General features: G+C 47.7%; 2 protein-coding genes across 4 annotated transcripts in view; one reads left to right on the forward strand and one right to left on the reverse strand.

Moving 5' to 3' along the window:
- LOC138797178 (zinc finger protein 300-like) overlaps positions 1–26,199 on the forward strand; it is an 898,668-nt gene that overhangs the window by 205,881 nt on the left and 666,588 nt on the right. The gene's annotated exons all lie outside the window — the stretch shown is intronic.
- The window catches only part of LOC138797165 (zinc finger protein 585A-like), a 119,198-nt gene continuing 93,305 nt past the window's right edge, over positions 307–26,199 (reverse strand). Inside the window, exons 1-2 of one of the 2 annotated variants that reach the window (XM_069976995.1) lie at positions 3,011–3,145; positions 307–1,947 (exon numbers count right to left, since the gene is read on the reverse strand). In XM_069976995.1, coding sequence (XP_069833096.1) covers positions 527–1,947; positions 3,011–3,107 — 1,518 coding nt within the window. In that variant the 5' untranslated portion in view covers positions 3,108–3,145 and the 3' untranslated portion in view covers positions 307–526. Of the gene's footprint in view, positions 1,948–3,010; positions 3,146–26,199 lie in introns of those variants that run through there. The other variant, XM_069976994.1, reaches the window with a different exon arrangement.

The raw sequence follows: 26,199 nt of genomic DNA on the forward strand, positions 1-26,199 counted from the left end.
AAAAAAAAGACCCAAAGGTGGTGGGGGGAGGGTGGTTGCAATAGTGCGGGAACATAATAAAGAAAGTATACTTACCTATCCTTGTGCCCCTGTAGTGCTGCCTGAATGATACCGGACAGCTCCCGGCCTCCGCTGCAGTCACTGGCTGGCTGAGTGGGCGATCCAGCAGCAGATCCCGGGCCATGACATATGCAGCAGCTGTCCGAGAGCCCCAAGAGCATTGCTGCGGGAGCACGGGGACAGGTAAGTATAGTTTCTGTATTATATTCACGCACCCCCCTGCGTTACTGTATTTTTTTTATTTCATAAACCTTCCTCTTTAAATACTGAGAAGATTGGCTCGGTAGTTCAGATTGCTGCGTTCCAGACTTCAGAGGGTTCTCCAGACTCCATACTTTACCTACAACAACGAGGAAAGCTCACTGTAATGTTTCAGCCGTGCTGCTTTGACAATTATATTAATTCTTCATTTTATGGGGCCTGAGAATTTTCTGATGAGTTTTAAAATTTTTCTTACAAAACATTTTCACATATAGAAAATTGGAGTGCCTTCTCCTGTGTGACTTCTCTGATGATTCCTTAGTTTACCTTTGGTAATAAAACATTTACCACATTCTGAACATGAATAGGGCTTCTCTCCAGAGTGAATTCTCTGGTGTGTAATGAGATTTGATTTCTGGCTAAAACATTTCCCACATTCAGAACATGAATACGGTTTTTCTCCTGTGTGAATTCTCTGATGTTCAACAAGAGCTGATTTTCTAGTCAAACTTTTCCCACATTCTGAACAGGAATATGGTTTCTCTCCTGTGTGACTTTTCTTGTGATATTTGAGTTTAGTTTTAGTAATAAAACATTTCCCACAGTCTGAACATGAATGTGGTTTCTCTCCTGTGTGAGTTTTCTTATGTGAAGCAAGATATGATTTCTTTAAAAAGCATTTCCCGCATTCTAAACAAGAACATGGCATTTCTACTGTATGACTTCTTTCATGCCTAATAAGGTGTGATTTGTCTGTAAAACATTTTCCACATTCTGAACACGAGAATGGTTTTTCTCCTGTGTGAATTCTCCCATGTATAACAAGATGTGATTTAACAGTAAAGCATTTACCACATTCCAAACATGAATACGGTCTCTCTCCTGTGTGAATTCGCTCATGTGAAACAAGTTGAGATTTCTGTATAAAAGATTTCCCACATTCAGTACATGAATATGGCTTTTCTCCTGTGTGACTTCTCTCATGTGAAACAAGTTGTGATTTCTGGGTAAAAGATTTCCCACATTCTGAACATGAGTACGGCTTCTCTCCTGTATGACTTCTCTCATGCGAAATAAGTTGTGATATCTGGGTAAAACATTTACTGCATTCTAAACATGAATACGGCTTCTCTCCTGTGTGGATTCTCTCATGAATGCCAAGATCAGATTTATTTATAAAACATTTTCCACATTCCGAACAGGAATAGGGCCTCTCTCCTGTGTGAATTCTTTCATGTGTAAAGAGATTTGATTTTTTTGTAAAACATTTCCCGCATACTGAACATGAAAATGGTCTCTCTCCTGTGTGACTTCTCTCATGTGCAACAAGATGTGATTTAAACATAAAGCATTTCCCACACTGAGTACATGGATATAGTTTCTCTCCTGTGTGAATTCTTCTGTGTAGAAACAGATCTGATGTTTTTGTAAACTTTTTCCCACACTTATCACATTGAACCATCTCCCCTCCTCTGCGCCCCGTCCCTGTGGTCGCGGTGTGTGAGCGGTCAGGAGAAGGTTCCTCATGGTCAGGAGGATTATATGATAGATCTGTAGTGTGACGTCCTGGATGTACAGTAAGGGGGAGGAGGGCTTCTCCTGAGGAGTGCTGCTCCGCACCTTCATCCTCCTCTTTATAATTCAGCCATAACATCATATTTCCTTCTGTGTTCTTACTAATGTTTCCTGTTAGGGTCAAGATGAATGATGTTACTTTTTTCAAATCAAAAAGGAAAAGAATTCCTATAGAAAGCGCATCAGTCTATTATACCCCACCTCCCCCCCCCCCCAAAAAAAAAAACCTTTAAGAAAACTATAAACCCGTGTAACTCCATCCTCCCATACCTGGGGTACCAGCTGCCGGCGCCTCCTCCTCCTTCACCTCACTCATACACGGGGGATCGCCCCTCATCCTCTCTTCTTCATCCTCCACTTTAATATTAGTCACCTGATCTCCCCCCTGATGGGACATATAGAACAATTCAGTACAATCCAGCAGACAGGAGGGAAAATCTAACACATCAACATAAGAAACCAGCAACATGTATCTATCAGCCTCATCACATCTATGAGTGCAGGAGCAACAACCACCAGCACCGGGGGGCGCTATAGAGATATAGTGCTATAGCATCAGCCTCATCTACCTGCTGATTGTCTGCTGGGACATTTCCCTCTGGACAGTCCTGGGAATACAGAGGACGGGGACACCTCTCTGGTGGATTCCTGTCACTGCCTCCATCTGTAGGGAACACACAGGGAGACAATCCATTATACACTGCTACATGTCATCAGGAGGAGGATGGGAGGAGGAGGAGGATGGGAGGAGTAGGAGGAGGATGGGAGGAGGAGGATGGGAGGAGGAGGATGGGAGGAGGAGGATGGGAGGAGGATGAGGAAAAGGATGGGAGGAGGAGGAGGATGGGGGGAGGAGGATGGGGGGGAGGAGGAGGAGGATGGGGGGAGGGGGAGGAGGATGGGGGGGAGGGGGAGGAGGATGGGAGGAGGATGGGAGGAGGAGGATGGGAGGAGGAGGATGGGAGGAGGAGGAGGATGGGAGGAGGAGGAGGATGGGAGGAGGAGGAGGATGGGAGGAGGAGGAGGATGGGAGGGGGAGGAGGAGGAGGAGGAGCAGAGGAGGATGGGAGGAGGATGAAAGGAAGATTAGAGGAGGAGGATGAGGATGGGAGGAGGAGGAGGATCTAGGGGCCCCTCCCCCCTGCTCTCTAGCATCAGGAAGGTCTCCTCTTACCTTGTGCTGTGAGGCCGGGCGGCTGATCCTCCATCATGAGCGGCTGCTCCCCCCGGTACAGATCCTTGTGTCCTTCTACATACTCCCACTCCTCCATGGAGAAATAGACGGCCACATCCTGACACCTTATAGGAACCTGACACACACAATGATCACACAGTCATCCCCCCCAGCCTGCTGCCTCCTGGATTACTCTATCATCTCCCAGCATTCCCCAGTGTCACCTCTCCAGTCAGCAGCTCAGTCATCCTGTGGGTGAGTTCTAGGATCTTCTGCTCATGTATCAGTGATGGAGGCTCCGTGATGGGGCCCCGGGCCCTGCTCCGCCCTCCTGACTCCTGGGGGAAGGCCACACCCTCCCCCCATGTCTTCTTCACTATGGTGTAATCCTGGGGATGGAGAGAGACAATGAGGGGACTGAGCCCAGTATTCCTGCCTCCTCCTCACTACAAAGAGGAGATTGTCCCCCTGTATAGAGCTCTAGTGAGGAGGAGGAGGAGGAGACACATCTGGACTACTGGGGTCAGTGCTGGAGACCACCGCACCTACAAAGAGGAGACCAGATCCAGAACATAGAGCGGGGGAGGGAGGGAGGGGCCAAAGAGCCCAGACAACAATGGTGGAAATCTAGAGAAGTTACCTCTCCGGTCAGCAGGCGGATGATCTCCAAGGTGACGTGTAATATTCTCTTACTGATCTCATTCCTGTCCTTCTCCATCCTTGGGGGGTCATTCAGGAGTAGGAGCGTCTGGAGGAGAAGAGGAGACAACTGGAGCACAAGGAGGGGATAGTCCTGCCGGGCCTTTAGGTCACAGCCAGGGGCCCCAAACTATTCAGGGGCCACAGCATATGTAACATCCCTCCTCCTGTAAGCTTACCTTACTGCTGGGGGGGTCACACACTGGTAGTAACACAATGTAACACCCCTCCTCCTGTAAGCTTACCTTACTGCTGGGGGGGTCACACACTGGTAGTAACACAATGTAACACCCCTCCTCCTGTAAGCTTACCTTACTGCTGGGGTCACACACTGATAGTAACACAATGTAACACCCCTCCTCCTGTAAGCTTACCTTACTGCTGGGGGGGTCACACTGATAATAACACAATGTAACATCCCTCCTCCTGTAAGCTTACCTTACTGCTGGGGTCACACTGATAGTAACACAATGTAACACCCCTCCTCCTGTAAGCTTACCTTACTGCTGGGGTCACACTGATAGTAACACAATGTAACATCCCTCCTCCTGTAAGCTTACCTTACTGCTGGGGGGGTCACACACTGATAGTAACACAATGTAACACCCCTCCTCCTGTAAGCTTACCTTACTGCTGGGGGGTCACACACTGATAGTAACACAATGTAACATCCCTCCTCCTGTAAGCTTACCTTACTGCTGGGGTCACACACTGATAGTAACACAATGTAACACCCCTCCTCCTGTAAGCTTACCTTACTGCTGGGGTCACACACTGATAGTAACACAATGTAACATCCCTCCTCCTGTAAGCTTACCTTACTGCTGGGGGGGTCACACACTGATAGTAACACAATGTAACACCCCTCCTCCTGTAAGCTTACCTTACTGCTGGGGGGTCACACTGATAGTAACACAATGTAACATCCCTCCTCCTGTAAGCTTACCTTACTGCTGGGGGGGTCACACTGATAGTAACACAATGTAACATCCCTCCTCCTGTAAGCTTACCTTACTGCTGGGGGGGGGGTCACACTGATAGTAACACAATGTAACATCCCTCCTCCTGTAAGCTTACCTTACTGCTGGGGGGGTCACACACTGATAGTAACACAATGTAACATCCCTCCTCCTGTAAGCTTACCTTACTGCTGGGGTCACACACTGATAGTAACACAATGTAACACCCCTCCTCCTGTAAGCTTACCTTACTGCTGGGGTCACACACTGATAGTAACACAATGTAACATCCCTCCTCCTGTAAGCTTACCTTACTGCTGGGGGGGGGGGGGTCACACTGATAGTAACACAATGTAACATCCCTCCTCCTGTAAGCTTACCTTACTGCTGGGGTCACACTGATAGTAACACAATGTAACATCCCTCCTCCTGTAAGCTTACCTTACTGCTGGGGGGGTCACACTGATAGTAACACAATGTAACATCCCTCCTCCTGTAAGCTTACCTTACTGCTGGGGTCACACACTGATAGTAACACAATGTAACATCCCTCCTCCTGTAAGCTTACCTTACTGCTGGGGGGGTCACACACTGATAGTAACACAATGTAACATCCCTCCTCCTGTAAGCTTACCTTACTGCTGGGGGGTCACACTGATAGTAACACAATGTAACACCCCTCCTCCTGTAAGCTTACCTTACTGCTGGGGTCACACTGATAGTAACACAATGTAACATCCCTCCTCCTGTAAGCTTACCTTACTGCTGGGGTCACACACTGATAGTAACACAATGTAACACCCCTCCTCCTGTAAGCTTACCTTACTGCTGGGGTCACACACTGATAGTAACACAATGTAACATCCCTCCTCCTGTAAGCTTACCTTACTGCGGGGGGGGGGGGGTCACACTGATAGTAACACAATGTAACATCCCTCCTCCTGTAAGCTTACCTTACTGCTGGGGTCACACTGATAGTAACACAATGTAACATCCCTCCTCCTGTAAGCTTACCTTACTGCTGGGGTCACACACTGATAGTAACACAATGTAACATCCCTCCTCCTGTAAGCTTACCTTACTGCTGGGGTCACACACTGATAGTAACACAATGTAACACCCCTCCTCCTGTAAGCTTACCTTACTGCTGGGGTCACACACTGATAGTAACACAATGTAACATCCCTCCTCCTGTAAGCTTACCTTACTGCTGGGGGGTCACACTGATAGTAACACAATGTAACACCCCATCTCCTGTAAGCTTACCTTACTGCTGGGGGGGGGTCACACACTGATAGTAACACAATGTAACATCCCTCCTCCTGTAAGCTTACCTTACTGCTGGGGTCACACTGATAGTAACACAATGTAACATCCCTCCTCCTGTAAGCTTACCTTACTGCTGGGGGGTCACACTGATAGTAACACAATGTAACATCCCTCCTCCTGTAAGCTTACCTTACTGCTGGGGGGTCACACACTGATAGTAACACAATGTAACATCCCTCCTCCTGTAAGCTTACCTTACTGCTGGGGTCACACTGATAGTAACACAATGTAACATCCCTCCTCCTGTAAGCTTACCTTACTGCTGGGGGGGTCACACACTGATAGTAACACAATGTAACATCCCTCCTCCTGTAAGCTTACCTTACTGCTGGGGTCACACACTGATAGTAACACAATGTAACACCCCTCCTCCTGTAAGCTTACCTTACTGCTGGGGTCACACTGATAGTAACACAATGTAACATCCCTCCTCCTGTAAGCTTACCTTACTGCTGGGGTCACACACTGATAGTAACACAATGTAACACCCCTCCTCCTGTAAGCTTACCTTACTGCTGGGGTCACACACTGATAGTAACACAATGTAACACCCCTCCTCCTGTAAGCTTACCTTACTGCTGGGGTCACACTGATAGTAACACAATGTAACATCCCTCCTCCTGTAAGCTTACCTTACTGCTGGGGGGGGGGGGTCACACACTGATAGTAACACAATGTAACATCCCTCCTCCTGTAAGCTTACCTTACTGCTGGGGTCACACACTGATAGTAACACAATGTAACATCCCTCCTCCTGTAAGCTTACCTTACTGCTGGGGTCACACTGATAGTAACACAATATAACATCCCTCCTCCTGTAAGCTTACCTTACTGCTGGGGGGTCACACTGATAGTAACACAATGTAACATCCCTCCTCCTGTAAGCTTACCTTACTGCTGGGGTCACACACTTATAGTAACACAATGTAACATCCCTCCTCCTGTAAGCTTACCTTACTGCTGGGGGGTCACACTGATAGTAACACAATGTAACATCCCTCCCCCTGTAAGCTTACCTTACTGCTGGGGGGGTCACACACTGATAGTAACACAATGTAACATTCCTCCTCCTGTAAGCTTACCTTACTGCTGGGGTCACACTGATAGTAACACAATGTAACACCCCTCCTCCTGTAAGCTTACCTTACTGCTGGGGGGTCACACACTGATAGTAACACAATGTAACACCCCTCCTCCTGTAAGCTTACCTTACTGCTGGGGTCACACTGATAGTAACACAATATAACATCCCTCCTCCTGTAAGCTTACCTTACTGCTGGGGTCACACACTGATAGTAACACAATGTAACATCCCTCCTCCTGTAAGCTTACCTTACTGCTGGGGGGTCACACTGATAGTAACACAATGTAACATCCCTCCCCCTGTAAGCTTACCTTACTGCTGGGGGGGTCACACACTGATAGTAACACAATGTAACACCCCTCCTCCTGTAAGCTTACCTTACTGCTGGGGGGTCACACTGATAGTAACACAATGTAACATCCCTCCTCCTGTAAGCTTACCTTACTGCTGGGGTCACACTGATAGTAACACAATGTAACACCCCTCCTCCTGTAAGCTTACCTTACTGCTGGGGTCACACACTGATAGTAACACAATGTAACACCCCTCCTCCTGTAAGCTTACCTTACTGCTGGGGGGTCACACTGATAGTAACACAATGTAACATCCCTCCTCCTGTAAGCTTACCTTACTGCTGGGGGGGTCACACTGATAGTAACACAATGTAACATCCCTCCTCCTGTAAGCTTACCTTACTGCTGGGGTCACACACTGATAGTAACACAATGTAACACCCCTTCTCCTGTAAGCTTACCTTACTGCTGGGGTCACACTGATAGTAACACAATGTAACACCCCTCCTCCTGTAAGCTTACCTTACTGCTGGGGTCACACTGATAGTAACACAATGTAACATCCCTCCTCCTGTAAGCTTACCTTACTGCTGGGGGGTCACACTGATAGTAACACAATGTAACACCCCTCCTCCTGTAAGCTTACCTTACTGCTGGGGTCACACACTGATAGTAACACAATGTAACACCCCTCCTCCTGTAAGCTTACCTTACTGCTGGGGTCACACTGATAGTAACACAATGTAACACCCCTCCTCCTGTAAGCTTACCTTACTGCTGGGGTCACACTGATAGTAACACAATGTAACATCCCTCCTCCTGTAAGCTTACCTTACTGCTGGGGTCACACACTGATAGTAACATCCCTCCTGTAAGCTTACCTTACTGCTGGGGTCACACTGATAGTAACACAATGTAACACCCCTCCTCCTGTAAGCTTACCTTACTGCTGGGGGGGTCACACACTGATAGTAACACAATGTAACATCCCTCCTCCTGTAAGCTTACCTTACTGCTGGGGTCACACACTGATAGTAACACAATGTAACATCCCTCCTCCTGTAAGCTTACCTTACTGCTGGGGGGTCACACTGATAGTAACACAATGTAACACCCCTCTTCCTGTAAGCTTACCTTACTGCTGGGGGGTCACACACTGATAGTAACACAATGTAACACCCCTCCTCCTGTAAGCTTACCTTACTGCTGGGGGGGTCACACACTGATAGTAACACAATGTAACATCCCTCCTCCTGTAAGCTTACCTTACTGCTGGGGGGGTCACACTGATAGTAACACAATGTAACATCCCTCCTCCTGTAAGCTTACCTTACTGCTGGGGTCACACACTGATAGTAACACAATGTAACATCCCTTCTCCTGTAAGCTTACCTTACTGCTGGGGGGTCACACTGATAGTAACACAATGTAACATCCCTCCTCCTGTAAGCTTACCTTACTGCTGGGGGGGTCACACACTGATAGTAACACAATGTAACATCCCTCCTCCTGTAAGCTTACCTTACTGCTGGGGTCACACACTGATAGTAACACAATGTAACACCCCTCCTCCTGTAAGCTTACCTTACTGCTGGGGTTACACACTGATAGTAACACAATGTAACATCCCTTCTCCTGTAAGCTTACCTTACTGCTGGGGTCACACTGATAGTAACACAATGTAACATCCCTCCCCCTGTAAGATTACCTTACTGCTGGGGTCACACACTGAGGAGCAGAGATCTCCACACACAACACAACAGCAGTGACTGCCCGACCAGGAGCTGCTCTGTATCTGGTAGATGCTGGAGGTGTAGGACCTGTGATGTCGTCACAATCATGTGACCAGTACATGGGGGGCGGAGCTCAGCAGTGAAGGACTAGTTGTACCCTTGTGTTACAGCAGGGCAGTTTCTCGGTAATTTTGACTACAGGGCGAATCTTGATAGAAGCGCCCCCCCCCCCCCCCCCCCCCCCCCCCCCGCCATCCAGTGACTCACAGGTGACGTCTTCTTTGATCTGAGGTGTCACTTTCCTTTTCCTCTCCATCCGGCCCGGACCACCGTGATGATTACTTGCAGCCACAATTCATCTCTTCTGAACCTGCCAGACAAACATCTTAGGCTCCGCACTTACAACAACTTCCTTCCACATTTTTGTGTCATGTGCAGTAGAGTCAGTAGGTATGTGGGTTACCCCCTGTATGTAGCATCCCCTGCTGTGTCCTCATATAGTAATACTGCCCCCTGAGCCCTGTCTCCATTGTAATACTGCCCCCTGAGCCCTGTCTCCATTGTAATACTGCCCCCTGAGCCCTGTCTCCATTGTAATACTGCCCCCTGTGCTGTCCCCATTGTACTACTGTCCCCTTGTGTTCTGTCCCTATTGCTATACTGTCCCCTGCATGGCCCAGCACAAAAAAATAAAATTATACTCACCTAATCTTGGCATGGATCGAGTCCCTCTATCTTCGGATCTTCTCCAGCCTGTCACTGCGGGGATGGATCCTGCTGGAGGGAGAGATGACGTCCAATGGCGGCGGTGGCCTGTTCATGTGATGTGCGCAGGGGATGCTGGGCGGCCTGAGCTCAGAAGCTCAGAAGATGAGTACAGTCGCAGCCAGGTTGCGGACGGCAGCAGATGAGAGCGGTCGCCGGCAGAAGTGGGTGATGAGCGCAGAACAGGGGGGATACAGTCGGGAGGCGGGGGCGGGGGCTGCATCAAGAGCAGGGGTTGACACTGGGGGGGGGGGGGGGGCGGCAGCAGAAGAGTGCAGTGGGCGGCTGCCTGGCACGCTATTTACCCCGCTGGGTGAGGTCCCGTAGGATAGCCACTAGCGCCCCCTAGCTGGTGGCGCCCGTGCCGTCGCCCGACCCAAGAAACGGCCCTGTGTTACAGTGAGACTAGTTGTCCCGTTGTGTTACAGTGAGACTAGTCGTGTTGTGTTACAGTGAGACTAGTTGTCGTGTTGTGTTACAGTGAGACTAGTTGTCGTGTTGTGTTACAGTGAGACTAGTTGGTGTTGTGTTACAGTGAGACTAGTTGGTGTTGTGTTACAGTGAGACTAGTTGTCGTGTTGTGTTACAGTGAGACTAGTTGTCCTGTTGTGTTACAGTGAGACTAGTTGATGTTGTGTTACAGTGAGACTAGTTGTACCGTTGTGTTACAGTGAGACTAGTTGTCGTGTTGTGTTACAGTGAGACTAGTTGGTGTTGTGTTACAGTGAGACTAGTTGTCGTGTTGTGTTACAGTGAGACTAGTTGGTGTTGTGTTACAGTGAGACTAGTTGGTGTTGTGTTACAGTGAGACTAGTTGTCGTGTTGTGTTACAGTGAGACTTGTTGGTGTTGTGTTACAGTGAGACTAGTTGGTGTTGTGTTACAGTGAGACTAGTTGTCGTGTTGTGTTACAGTGAGACTAGTTGTCCCGTTGTGTTACAGTGAGACTAGTTGGTGTTGTGTTACAGTGAGACTAGTTGTCGTGTTGTGTTACAGTGAGACTAGTTGTCGTGTTGTGTTACAGTGAGACTAGTTGTCGTGTTGTGTTACAGTGAGACTAGTTGTCGTGTTGTGTTACAGTGAGACTAGTCGTGTTTTGTTACAGTGAGACTAGTTGTCGTGTTGTGTTACAGTGAGACTAGTTGTCGTGTTGTGTTACAGTGAGACTAGTTGTCGTGTTGTGTTACAGTGAGACTAGTTGTAGTGTTGTGTTACAGTGAGACTAGTTGTGTTGTGTTACAGTGAGACTAGTTGTAGTGTTGTGTTACAGTGAGACTAGTTGTCGTGTTGTGTTACAGTGAGACTAGTTGTACCGTTGTGTTACAGTGAGACTAGTTGTACCGTTGTGTTACAGTGAGACTAGTTGTACCGTTGTGTTACAGTGAGACTAGTCGTGTTGTGTTACAGTGAGACTAGTTGTCGTGTTGTGTTACAGTGAGACTAGTTGTCGTGTTGTGTTACAGTGAGACTAGTTGATGTTGTGTTACAGTGAGACTAGTTGTACCGTTGTGCTACAGTGAGACTAGTTGGTGTTGTGTTACAGTGAGACTAGTTGGTGTTGTGTTACAGTGAGACTAGTTGGTGTTGTGTTACAGTGAGACTAGTTGTCGTGTTGTGTTACAGTGAGACTAGTCGTGTTGTGTTACAGTGAGACTAGTTGTCGTGTTGTGTTACAGTGAGACTAGTTGGTGTTGGGATATAAGGAGATATCCATTATTCCATTGTTCCCAGTACTGTAGTGACAGCGTTGCGGTGTTGGTGATCAGTGGATGAGTGTGAACGTCTTCTTACCGTCTCTCATGTAGAAGGTCATTTTATACCAGAAGATTCTTCATCCAAATGAGACACGACACAACAAGCGTCCGGGCTGTGATCCTTGTATCGTCTGTGCGGCCCTGGAGACTGACAGGAGCCAGGACCCTGTGTGTATATATATATATATATATATATATATATATATATATATATATATATATATATATATATATTATACTAGAAAATGTACCCGGCGCTGCCCGGGTATAAAGTGTCAGTGTGTTAATTAGATTTGTTCTAAGGTGCCCAGGAGGCCAAGCTAAAGGTATTGTTTCATCTGAGTTAATCAGTGGAATTAGTGTATAGCTGTAGTGCATAGTTGGAGGGGTTCTGTATACCCACAATGTATAGTTTTTAAGGGTCTCGCATATCTGTAGTGCATAGTTGGGGGGCTGTATACCTATAGTGTATAGTTGAGGGAGGTCCTGTATACCTGCAGTGTACAGTTGGTGAAGGTCCTGTATACCTGTACTGTATAGTTTGGGGGTCCTGTATACCTGTAGTATATAGTTGGTGCTGTATACCTGTAATGTATAGTTGGTGGAGGTCTTGTATACCTGTAGTTTATAGTTTGAGGGTCCTGGATACCTGTAGTGTATAACTGGTGGAAGTCTTGTATACCTGTAGTATATAGTTCGGGGGTTCTGTATACCTGTAGTAAATAGTTTGAGGGTCCTGTATAACTATAGTATAGAGTTGGTGGAGGTCCTGTATACCTGTAGTGTATAGTTTGGGGTCCTATATACCTGTAGTATATAGTTGGTGGAGTTCCTGTATACCTGTAGTGTATAGTTTTGGGGTCCTGTATACCTGTAGTGTATAGTTTGGGGTCCTGTATACCTGTAGTATATAGTTGGTGGAGGTCTTGTATACCTGAAGTATATAGTTGGTGGAGGTCCTGTATACCTGAAGTATATAGTTGGTGGAGGTCCTGTATACCTGTAGTATATAGTTTTGGGGTCCTGTGTACCTGTAGTGTAAAGTTTGGGGTCCTGTATACCTGTAGTATATAGTTTTGTGGAGGTCCCATGCACTTGTAGTGTATAGTTTTGGGGTCCTGTATACCTGTAGTGTCCTGTATACCTGCAGGGTTGTATTTACCCGTATGGCAGTGTTATTCAGTCACAGTGTGTCGGTATTGGTCATGTCTGGTATGGGGGTGTTATCCAGTCACAGTATGGCGGTATTGGTCAGGTCTAGTGTGGCGGTGTTATCCAGTCACGGTATGGCGGTATTGGTCAGGTCTGGTATAGCGGTGTTATCCAGTCACAGTATGGCAGTATTGGTCAGGTCTGATATGATGGTGTTATCCAGTCACAGTATGGTGGTATTGGTCAGGACTGGTGTGGCGGTGTTACCCAGTCACAGTTTGCCGGTATTGGTCAGGTCTGGCAGTGTTATCCAGTCACAGTATGGCGGTATTGATCAGGTCTGGTATGACAGTGTTATCCAGCACAGTATGGCGGTATTGGTCAGGTCTGGTATGGCAGTGTTATCCAGTCACAGTATGGCGGTATTGGTCAGGTCTGGTGTGGCGGTGTTATCCATTCACAGTATGGCGGTATTGGTCAGGTCTTATATGACAGTGTTATCCAGTCACAGTATGGCGGTATTGGTAAGGTCTGGTGTGGCAGTGTTATCCAGTCACAGTATGGCGGTATTGGTCAGGTCTGGTGTGGCGGTGTTACCCAGTCACAGTATGGCGGTATTGGTCAGGTCTGGAGGTGTTATCTAGTCACAGTATGGCGGTATTGGTCAGGTCTGGAAGTGTTATCCAGTCACAGTATGGCGGTATTGGTCAGGTCTGGTATGACAGTGTTATCCAGCACAGTATGGCGGTATTGGTCAGGTCTGGTGTAGCAGTGTTACCCAGTCACAGTTTGGTATACCTGTTGAGCCCTGTATATACATGTACTGTATAGATGGAGTAGGGGGTCCTGTATATACATGTACTGTATAGATGGAGTAGGGGGTCCTGTATATACATGTACTGTATAGATGGAGTAGGGGGCCCTGTATATACATGTACTGTATAGATGGAGTAGGGGGTCCTGTATATACATGTACTGTATAGATGGAGTAGGGGGCCCTGTATATACATGTACTGTATGGATGGAGTAGGGGGTCCTGTATATACATGTACTGTATAGATGGAGTAGGGGGTCCTGTATACATGTACTGTATGGATGGAGTAGGGGGTCCTGTATATACATGTACTGTATAGATGGAGTAGGGGGTCCTGTATACATGTACTGTATAGATGGAGTAGGGGGTCCTGTATACATGTACTGTATAGATGGAGTAGGGGGTCCTGTATACCTGTACTGTATAGATGGAGTAGGGGGTCCTGTATATACATGCACTGTATAGATGGAGTAGGGGGTCCTGTATACATGTACTGTATAGATGGAGTAGGGGGCCCTGTATACATGTACTGTATAGGTGGAGTAGGGGGTCTACCAGTTATTACTGTGGATGTTGTGAGGCAGCTTCCCTAGCAACCATTGCTCCCTGTGAAAATGAAAGCAGTAATCCTATTGGTTGCTAAGGCTCCAACTGCCGTGTCTGCTGCAGCTAATTATATCACCTGTGTTTGCAGTGAGGAGATTTTCCCATTCATCTCTATGGGGCGCCTCTCTTTCCCCTCCCCCTCCCCTCCTGTACATCTGGCGGGGGCGGGACCTTTGCAATAACCTTCCCGGGCACCCAATGTATCTGTGTGCCAAATTTGGGGTCAAACGGTTCAGGCGTTTGGAAGTCTATAGAGGACAGACAGACAGACTTTGATTTTTATATTATACTAGAAAATGTACCTGGCGCTGCCCGGGTATAAAGTGTCGGTGTGTTAATTAGATTTGTTCTAAGGTGCCCAGGAGGCCAAGCTAAAGGTATTGTTTCATCTGAGTTAATCAGTGGAATTAGTGTATACCTGTAGTGCATAGTTGAAGGGGTTCTGTATACTCACAATGTATAGTTTTTAGGGGTCTCGCATATCTGTAGTGCATAGTTGGGGGGGCTGTATACCTATAGTGTATAGTTGGGGGGGGTCCTGTATACCTGCAGTATGTAGTTGGGGGGGCTGTATACCTGTAGTGTATAGTTGAGGGAGGTCCTGTATACCTGCAGTGTACAGTTGGTGAAGGTCCTGTATACCTGTACTGTATAGTTCGGGGGTCCTGTATACCTGTAGTATATAGTTGGTGCTGTATACCTGTAATGTATAGTTGGTGGAGGTCTTGTATACCTGTAGTTTATACTTTGAGGGTCCTGGTTACCTGTAGTGTATAATTGGTGGAGGTCTTGTATACCTGTAGTATATAGTTCGGGGGTCCTATATACCTGTAGTGAATAGTTTCAGGGTCCTGTATAACTATAGTATAGAGTTGGTGAAGGTCCTGTATACCTGTAGTGTATAGTTTGGGGTCCTATATACCTGTAGTATATAGCTGGTGGAGTTCCTGTATACCTGTAGTATATTCGGGGTCCTGTATACTTGTACTATAGAGTTGGTGAAGGTGCTGTATACCTGTATTATAGAGTTGGTGTAGGTCCTGTATACCTGTAGTGTATAGTTTGGGGTCCTGTATACCTGTAGTATATAGTTGGTGGAGGTCCTGTATACCTGAAGTATATAGTTGGTGGAGGTCCTGTATACCTGCAGTGTATAATTTTGGGGTCCTTTATACCTGTAGTTTAAAGTTTGGGGTCCTGTATACCTGTAGTATATAGTTTTGTGGAGGTCCCGTGCACCTGTAGTGTATAGTTTTGGTGTCCTGTATACCTGTAGTGTCCTGTATACCTGCAGGGTTGTATTTACCCGTATGGCAGTGTTATTCAGTCACAGTGTGTCGGTATTGGTCATGTCTGGTATGGCGGTGTTATCCAGTCACAGTATGGCGGTATTGGTCAGGTCTGGTATAGCGGTGTTATCCAGTCACAGTATGGTAGTATTGGTCAGGTCTGGTATGACAGTGTTATCCAGTCACAGTATGGCGGTATTGGTCAGGTCTGGTATGACAGTATTATCCAGCACAGTATAGCAGTATTGGTCAGGTCTGGTGTGGCGGTGTTATCCATTCACAGTATGGCAGTATTGGTCAGGTCTGGTATGGCGGTGTTATCCAGTCACAGTTTGGCGGTATTGGTCAGGTCTGATATGACAGTGTTATCCAGTCACAGTATGGCGGTATTGGTCAGGTCTGGTATGACAGTGTTATCCAGCACAGTATGGCGGTATTGTTCAGGTCTGGTGTGGCAGTGTTATCCAGCACAGTATGGCGGTATTGGTCAGGTCTGGTGTGGCAGTGTTACCCAGTCACAGTTTGGTATACCTGTAGTGCCCTGTATATACATGTACTGTATGGATGGAGTAGGGGGCCCTGTATATATATGTACTGTATAGATGGAGTAGGGGGTCCTGTATACATGTACTGTATAGATGGAGTAGGGGGTCCTGTATATACATGTACTGTATAGATGGAGTAGGGGGCCCTGTATATATATGAACTGTATAGATGGAGTAGGGGGCCCTGTATATATATGAACTGTATAGATGGAGTAGGGGGTCCTGTATACATGTACTGTATAGATGGAGTAGGGGGTCCTGTATACATGTACTGTATAGATGGAGTAGGGGGTCCTGTATACATGTACTGTATAGATGGAGTAGGGGGTCCTGTATACATGTACTGTATAGATGGAGTAGGGGGTCCTGTATACATGTACTGTATAGATGGAGTAGGGGGTCCTGTATACATGTACTGTATAGATGGAGTAGGGGGTCCTGTATATACATGTACTGTATAGAAAGAATAAGGGGGCCCTGTATATATATGTCCTGTATAGATGGAGTAGGGGGTCCTGTATACATGTACTGTATAGATAGAGTAGGGGGTCCTGTATATACATATACTGTATAGTTGGAGTAGGGGGTCCTGTATATACATGTACTGTATAGATGGAGTAGGGGGTCCTGTATATACATGTACTGTATAGATGGAGTAGGGGGCCCTGTGTATACATGTACTGTATAGATGGAGTAGGGGGTCCTGTATATACATATACTGTATAGTTGGAGTAGGGGGTCCTGTATATACATGTACTGTATAGATGGAGTAGGGGGTCCTGTATATACATGTACTGTATAGATGGAGTAGGGGGCCCTGTGTATACATGTACTGTATAGATGGAGTAGGGGGTCCTGTATATACATGTACTGTATAGATGGAGTAGGGGGTCCTGTATGTACATGTACTGTATAGATGGAGTAGGGGATCCTGTATACATGTACTGTATAGATGGAGTAGGGGGTCCTGTATATACATGTACTGTATAGATGGAGTAGGGGGTCCTGTATACATGTACTGTATAGATGGAGTAGGGGTCCCTGTATACATGTACTGTATAGATGGAGTAGGGGGCCCTGTATACATGTACTGTATAGATGGAGTAGGGGGTCCTGTATATACATGTACTGTATAGATGGAGTAGGGGGTCCTGTATACATGTACTGTATAGATGGAGTAGGGGGTCCTGTATATACATGTACTGTATAGATGGAGTAGGGGGTCCTGTATACATGTACTGTATAGATGGAGTAGGGGGTCTACCAGTTATTACTGTGGATGTTGTGAGGCAGCTTCCCTAGCAACCATTGCTCCCTGTGACAATGAAAGCAGTAATCCTATTGGTTGCTAAGGCTCCAACTGCCGTGTCTGCTGCAGCTAATTATATCACCTGTGTGCAGTGAGGAGATTTTCCCATTCATCTCTATGGGGCACCTCTCTTTCCCCTCCCCCTCCTGTCCTGTACATCTGGCGGGGACGGGACCTTCGCAATAACCTTCCCGGGCACCCAATGTATCTGTGGGCCAAATTTGGGGTCAAACGGTTCAGGCGTTTGGAAGTCTATAGAGGACAGACAGACAGACAGAAGGACAGACAGAAGGACAGACAGACAGACAGAAGGACAGACAGACAGACTTTGATTTTTATGATATAGATATATAATATATATATATTGTAGGGATCTTCCCGGGGGATGGTGAGTTTGGACACAGTTCACATCAGGCTTGGACGTTTATTTGCAGCATAAACCGTCCATCAAACAGAAATATAGCAACACAGCGCTTTTAAGAACAAAACAAACGAAAAGGTCTTACCCGTCTGGGCGCTTACTAACAGGTTCTCTCACCTATCTGACACTATATAACATGGCGTCTCTCACCTATCTGACACTATATAACATGGCGTCTCTCACCTATCTGACACTATATAACATGGCGGCGTCTCTCACCTATCTGACACTATATAACATGGCGGCGTCTCTCACCTATCTGACACTATATAACATGGCGTCTCTCTCCTATCTGACACTATATAACATGGCGTCTCTCTCCTATCTGACACTATATAACATGGCGTCTCTCTCCTATCTGACACTATATAACATGGCGTCTCTCACCTATCTGACACTATATAACATGGCGTCTCTCACCTATCTGACACTATATAACATGGCGGCGTCTCTCACCTATCTGACACTATATAACATGGCGGCGTCTCTCACCTATCTGACACTATATAACATGGCGGCGTCTCTCACCTATCTGACACTATATAACACGGCGTCTCTCACCTATCTGACACTATATAACACGGCGGCGTCTCTCACCTATCTGACACTATATAACATGGCGGCGTCTCTCACCTATCTGACACTATATAACATGGCGGCGTCTCTCACCTATCTGACACTATATAACATGGCGTCTCTCACCTATCTGACACTATATAACATGGCGGCGTCTCTCACCTATCTGACACTATATAACATGGCGGCGTCTCTCACCTATCTGACACTATATAACATGGCGTCTCTCACCTATCTGACACTATATAACATGGCGGCGTCTCTCACCTCTCTGACACTATATAACATGGCGGCGTCTCTCACCTATCTGACACTATATAACATGGCGTCTCTCACCTATCTGACACTATATAACATGGCGGCGTCTCTCACCTATCTGACACTATATAACATGGCGTCTCTCACCTATCTGACACTATATAACATGGCGTCTCTCACCTATCTGACACTATATAACATGGCGGCGTCTCTCACCTATCTGACACTATATAACACGGTGTCTCTCACCTATCTGACACTATATAACATGGCGGCGTCTCTCACCTATCTGACACTATATAACACGGCGTCTCTCACCTATCTGACACTATATAACACGGCGGCGTCTCTCACCTATCTGACACTATATAACATGGCGGCGTCTCTCACCTATCTGACACTATATAACATGGCGGCGTCTCTCACCTATCTGACACTATATAACATGGCGTCTCTCACCTATCTGACACTATATAACATGGCGGCGTCTCTCACCTATCTGACACTATATAACATGGCGGCGTCTCTCACCTATCTGACACTATATAACATGGCGTCTCTCACCTATCTGACACTATATAACATGGCGTCTCTCACCTATCTGACACTATATAACATGGCGTCTCTCACCTATCTGACACTATATAACACGGCGTCTCTCACCTATCTGACACTATATAACATGGCGGCGTCTCTCACCTATCTGACACTATATAACATGGCGGCGTCTCTCACCTATCTGACACTATATAACATGGCGTCTCTCACCTATCTGACACTATATAACATGGCGTCTCTCACCTATCTGACACTATATAACATGGCGTCTCTCTCCTATCTGACACTATATAACATGGCGGCGTCTCTCACCTATCTGACACTATATAACATGGCGGCGTCTCTCACCTATCTGACACTATATAACACGGCGGCGTCTCTCACCTATCTGACACTATATAACATGGCGGCGTCTCTCACCTATCTGACACTATATAACATGGCGGCGTCTCTCACCTATCTGACACTATATAACATGGCGTCTCTCACCTATCTGACACTATATAACACGGCGTCTCTCACCTATCTGACACTATATAACATGGCGGCGTCTCTCACCTATCTGACACTATATAACACGGCGGCGTCTCTCACCTATCTGACACTATATAACATGGCGGCGTCTCTCACCTATCTGACACTATATAACACGGCGTCTCTCACCTATCTGACACTATATAACATGGCGGCGTCTCTCACCTATCTGACACTATATAACACGGCGTCTCTCACCTATCTGACACTATATAACATGGCGGCGTCTCTCACCTATCTGACACTATATAACATGGCGGCGTCTCTCACCTATCTGACACTATATAACATGGCGGCGTCTCTCACCTATCTGACACTATATCACATGGCGTCTCTCACCTATCTGACACTATATAACATGGCGTCTCTCACCTATCTGACACTATATAACATGGCGGCGTCTCTCACCTATCTGACACTATATAACACGGCGTCTCTCACCTATCTGACACTATATAACATGGCGGCGTCTCTCACCTATCTGACACTATATAACATGGCGGCGTCTCTCACCTATCTGACACTATATAACATGACGTCTCTCACCTATCTGACACTATATAACATGGCGGCGTCTCTCACCTATCTGACACTATATAACATGGCGGCGTCTCTCACCTATCTGACACTATATAACATGGCGGCGTCTCTCACCTATCTGACACTATATAACATGGCGGCGTCTCTCACCTATCTGACACTATATAACACGGCGTCTCTCACCTATCTGACACTATATAACATGGCGGCGTCTCTCACCTATCTGACACTATATAACATGGCGGCGTCTCTCACCTATCTGACACTATATCACATGGCGTCTCTCACCTATCTGACACTATATAACATGGCGTCTCTCACCTATCTGACACTATATAACATGGCGGCGTCTCTCACCTATCTGACACTATATAACACGGCGTCTCTCACCTATCTGACACTATATAACATGGCGGCGTCTCTCACCTATCTGACACTATATAACATGGCGGCGTCTCTCACCTATCTGACACTATATAACATGACGTCTCTCACCTATCTGACACTATATAACATGGCGGCGTCTCTCACCTATCTGACACTATATAACATGGCGGCGTCTCTCACCTATCTGACACTATATAACACGGCGTCTCTCACCTATCTGACACTATATAACATGGCGGCGTCTCTCACCTATCTGACACTATATAACATGGCGTCTCTCACCTATCTGACACTATATAACATGGCGTCTCTCACCTATCTGACACTATATAACATGGCGTCTCTCACCTATCTGACACTATATAACACGGCGTCTCTCACCTATCTGACACTATATAACATGGCGGCGTCTCTCACCTATCTGACACTATATAACATGGCGGCGTCTCTCACCTATCTGACACTATATAACATGGCGTCTCTCACCTATCTGACACTATATAACATGGCGGCGTCTCTCACCTATCTGACACTATATAACATGGCGGCGTCTCTCACCTATCTGACACTATATAACATGATGTCTCTCACCTATCTGACACTATATAACATGGCGTCTCTCACCTATCTGACACTATATAACATGGCGTCTCTCACCTATCTGACACTATATAACATGGCGGCGTCTCTCACCTATCTGACACTATATAACATGGCGGCGTCTCTCACCTATCTGACACTATATAACATGGCGGCGTCTCTCACCTATCTGACACTATATAACATGGCGGCGTCTCTCACCTATCTGACACTATATAACATGGCGTCTCTCACCTATCTGACACTATATAACATGGCGGCGTCTCTCACCTATCTGACACTATATAACATGGCGGCGTCTCTCACCTATCTGACACTATATAACACGGCGGCGTCTCTCACCTATCTGACACTATATAACACGGCGGCGTCTCTCACCTATCTGACACTATATAACATGGCAGCGTCTCTCACCTATCTGACACTATATAACATGGCGGCGTCTCTCACCTATCTGACACTATATAACACGGCGTCTCTCACCTATCTGACACTATATAACATGGCGGCGTCTCTCACCTATCTGACACTATATAACATGGCGGCGTCTCTCACCTATCTGACACTATATAACATGGCGGCGTCTCTCACCTATCTGACACTATATAACATGGCGGCGTCTCTCACCTATCTGACACTATATAACATGGCGGCGTCTCTCACCTATCTGACACTATATAACATGGCGGCGTCTCTCACCTATCTGACACTATATAACATGGCGGCGTCTCTCACCTATCTGACACTATATAACACGGCGTCTCTCACCTATCTGACACTATATAACATGGCGGCGTCTCTCACCTATCTGACACTATATAACATGGCGGCGTCTCTCACCTATCTGACACTATATAACATGGCGGCGTCTCTCACCTATCTGACACTATATAACATGGCGGCGTCTCTCACCTATCTGACACTATATAACATGACGTCTCTCACCTATCTGACACTATATAACATGGCGGCGTCTCTCACCTATCTGACACTATATAACATGGCGGCGTCTCTCACCTATCTGACACTATATAACATGACGTCTCTCACCTATCTGACACTATATAACATGGCGGCGTCTCTCACCTATCTGACACTATATAACATGGCGGCGTCTCTCACCTATCTGACACTATATAACATGGCGGCGTCTCTCGCCTATCTGACACTATATAACATGGCGTCTCTCACCTATCTGACACTATATAACATGGCGTCTCTCACCTATCTGACACTATATAACATGGCGGCGTCTCTCACCTATCTGACACTATATTACTTGGCGGCGTCTCTCACCTATCTGACACTATATAACATGGCGTCTCCCACCTATCTGACACTATATAACATGGCGGCGTCTCTCACCTGGATACCGCAGGGTGTGTATTAGCTCCAGCAGCGGCTGCATTCACAGCTCCCACCAAACACACACCGGCTGATCCCTCCTGGCTGAGAGCGACCACCTGCAGCCTCTGCAGAGCATTTACCCTCTCAGGCTGATTAGGGTCAGAGCTCACCTGATCCCAACACCTGAACTGGATCGGGGGGGGGAGGGAATGACAGGTCTTACTACCAACCTACCCGCCATTCCATGTAACATCCAGGCCCGGCAACACTAAATAATAGCTCAGCAGCATAACACTGCTGAGCACAGATCCCTCCTGGACTTACCATCTGACGCTGTGTAGTAACCCAGGTGAGATGTACACCCCCTCGAGCACACCTCCCGTGACCTGTCCACAATATCTATATACGTTTCTGTGCTGTCAGTTTCCCTGTATCGTCTGTGCGGCCCTGGAGACTGACAGAAGCCAGGACCCTGTATATATATATATATATATATATATATATATATATATATATATATAATCTATATACGTTTCTGTGCTGTCACTTTCCCTGTATCGTCTGTGCCGCCCTGGAGACTGACAGAAGCCAGGACCCTGTATATATATATATATATATCTATATACGTATCTGTGCTGTCAGTTTCCCTGTACCGTTATCAGCCGCACATATCACACTTTGTGCCAACGAAAAATCAGAAATCGCTAAAGAGGCGATCAGCAAAGGATCGGGCGTTTCCTGGCTGATCAATACCACTTTTAGGGTCCATTTACACAGAAAGATTATCTGCCAAATTTTGAAGCCAAAGGCAGGAACATACAATAAACAGAGATCAGGTTATAAAGGAAAGCCTGAGATTTCTCCTCTTTTCAAATCCATTCCGCCCCATTACCGGTGACCTCCAGAGCGCCCCTTTACCGGTGACCTCCAGAGCGCCCCTTTACCGGTGACCTCCAGAGCGCCCCTTTACCGGTGACCTCCAGAGCGCCCCATTACCGGTGACCTCCAGAGCGCCCCTTTACCGGTGACCTCCAGAGCGCCCCATTACCGGTGACCTCCAGAGCGCCCCATTACCGGTGACCTCCAGAGCGCCCCTTTACCGGTGACCTCCAGAGCGCCCCATTTCCAGTGACCTCCAGAGCGCCCCTTTACCAGTGACCTCCAGAGCGCCCCTTTACCAGTGACCTCCAGAGCGCCCCTTTACCAGTGACCTCCAGAGCGCCCCTTTACCATGTGATCTCCAGAGCGCCCCATTACCGGTGACCTCCAGAGAGCCCCATTACCGGTGACCTCCAGAGCGCCCCATTACCAGTGACCTCCAGAGCGCCCCTTTACCAGTGACCTCCAGAGCGCCCCTTTACCGGTGACCTCCAGAGCGCCCCATTACCGGTGACCTCCAGAGCGCCCCATTACCAGTGACCTCCAGAGCGCCCCTTTACCAGTGACCTCCAGAGCGCCCCTTTACCAGTGACCTCCAGAGCGCCCCTTTACCATGTGATCTCCAGAGCGCCCCATTACCAGTGACCTCCAGAGCGCCCCATTACCAGTGACTTCCAGAACGCCCCATTACCAGTGACCTCCAGAGCGCCCCATTACCAGTGACCTCCAGAGCGCCCCATTACCAGTGCCTTCCCTTTAAGAGAAACTTTAACCCTGGATCCCGTCCCTTTAAGATCGACTTGGGTGCCGTTACTTTAAGAGTGGTTAGGGTGTTATCCCCTTAAAAGCGGCTTGGGTACCGTCCCTTTAAGAGACACTTGTGTCCCTTTAAGAGCAGCTTGGTTACTGTCCCTTTAACCTCTTAAGGACGCATGACGTACCGGTACGTCATGCGTCCACTAGAGGTGTTCAGAGCGGGGCCGCGCGGTGACCCCGCTCTAAACCACCGCGGTCCCGGGTGCCGCTTGTAGCCCGGGACCGCGGGTATTAGCGGGCACGGTCCGATCGCCGTGCCCGCTAATACAGTTATCAGGTGCAGCTGTCAAAGTTGGCAGCTGCATCCGATTACCGGACGCACCACTTCCCTGGTGTCTAGTGGGGTGGATCACTCCTCCGGGAGCGATCCACACGTTTACCGGCCGGGGTCTCCACCGAAATGGCACTGATCCTGGCTCGGCACTCGTTTGTTTTCGACTGTGCAGCAGCCAAAAGCATCCGAGTGCCGACCTCATTGATCTTTGCTGTGTAAGTATACAGCATAGATCTCTATGAGAGATCAGTGCACTTATACTAGAAGTCCCCCAGGGGGAAAAACCCTAACCCCAGGGGAGGAACAACCCTAACCCCAGGGGAGGAACAACCCTAACCCCAGGGGGAATAACCCTAACCCCAGGGGGGGGGAAATAACCCTAACCCCAGGGGGGGAACAACCCTAACCCCAGGGGGGGGAACAACCCTAACCCCAGGGGAGGAACAACTCTAACCCCAGGGGAGGAACAACCCTAACCACAGGGGGGGAATAACCCTAACCCCAGGGGAGGAACAACCCTAACCCCAGGGGAGGAACAACCCTAACCCCAGGGGAGGAACAACCCTAACCCCAGGGGAGCAATAACCCTAACCCCAGGGGAGCAATAACCCTAACCCCAGGGGGGGGGGAATAACCCTAACCCCAGGGGAGGAACAACCCTAACCCCAGGGGAGGAAAAACCCTAACCCCAGGGGAGCAATAACCCTAACCCCAGGGGGGGGGAAAAACCCTAACCCCAGGGGGAAAAACCCTAACCCCAGGGGAGGAAAAACCCTAACCCCAGGGGAGCAATAACCCTAACCCCAGGGGGGGGGGAATAACCCTAACCCCAGGGGGAAAAACCCTAACCCCAGGGGAGGAACAACCCTAACCCCAGGGGGAAAAACCCTAACCCCAGGGGAGCAATAACCTTAACCCCAGGGGAGGAACAACCCTAACCCCAGGGGAGCAATAACCCTAACCCCAGGGGAGGAACAACCCTAACCCCAGGGGAGGAAAAACCCTAACCCCAGGGGAGGAAAAACCCTAACCCCAGGGGAGGAATAACCCTAACCCCAGGGCGGCTTCTAGTATAAATGAAAAAAATAAATAAAAGTGTTGTTAATAAAAAGCCCCCTCCCCTAATAAAAGTCAGAATCCCCCCCCTTTTCCCAGGTTTTAAATAAAAGTAAATAAATAAATAAACATGTTTGCTATCACCGCGTGCGTAATCGCCCAAACTATTAATTACTCACATTCGAGGAAGGAGGAGGAGGAAGGAGGAGGAGGAGGAAGAAGGAGGAGGAGGAGGAAGAAGGAGGAAGAAGGAGGAGGAGGAGGAAGAAGGAGGAGGAGGAGGAAGAAGGAGGAGGAGGAGGAGGAAGGAGGAAGGAGGAGGAGGAGGAGGAGATTTTTCAAGCACTAATAATAAGTGTGACTAAGACCAAGTAATAAGTAGAGACTGTTGGTACCAGAGAGGCAGGAGACACAGACGGGGACAGTCAGGTTCTTTATTACGTTCCATGGTTTCTAGCAGTTCACATTACACCACTAAGGAGCCAATATTGTCAATGTTAAAAAAGTGTCCTGGAATTTGGAGCCGGACGCTCCGGCCTCTGCTGCTGCCGCCGCCGCTTGGGAGGGTCTGTGAGGAGAGGAAGGGTCAGGTGATAGTTCAGCCTTCCTGCTG

This window comes from Dendropsophus ebraccatus, chromosome 7 (assembly GCF_027789765.1).
Source record: "Dendropsophus ebraccatus isolate aDenEbr1 chromosome 7, aDenEbr1.pat, whole genome shotgun sequence".
NCBI lineage: Eukaryota > Metazoa > Chordata > Amphibia > Anura > Hylidae > Dendropsophus > Dendropsophus ebraccatus.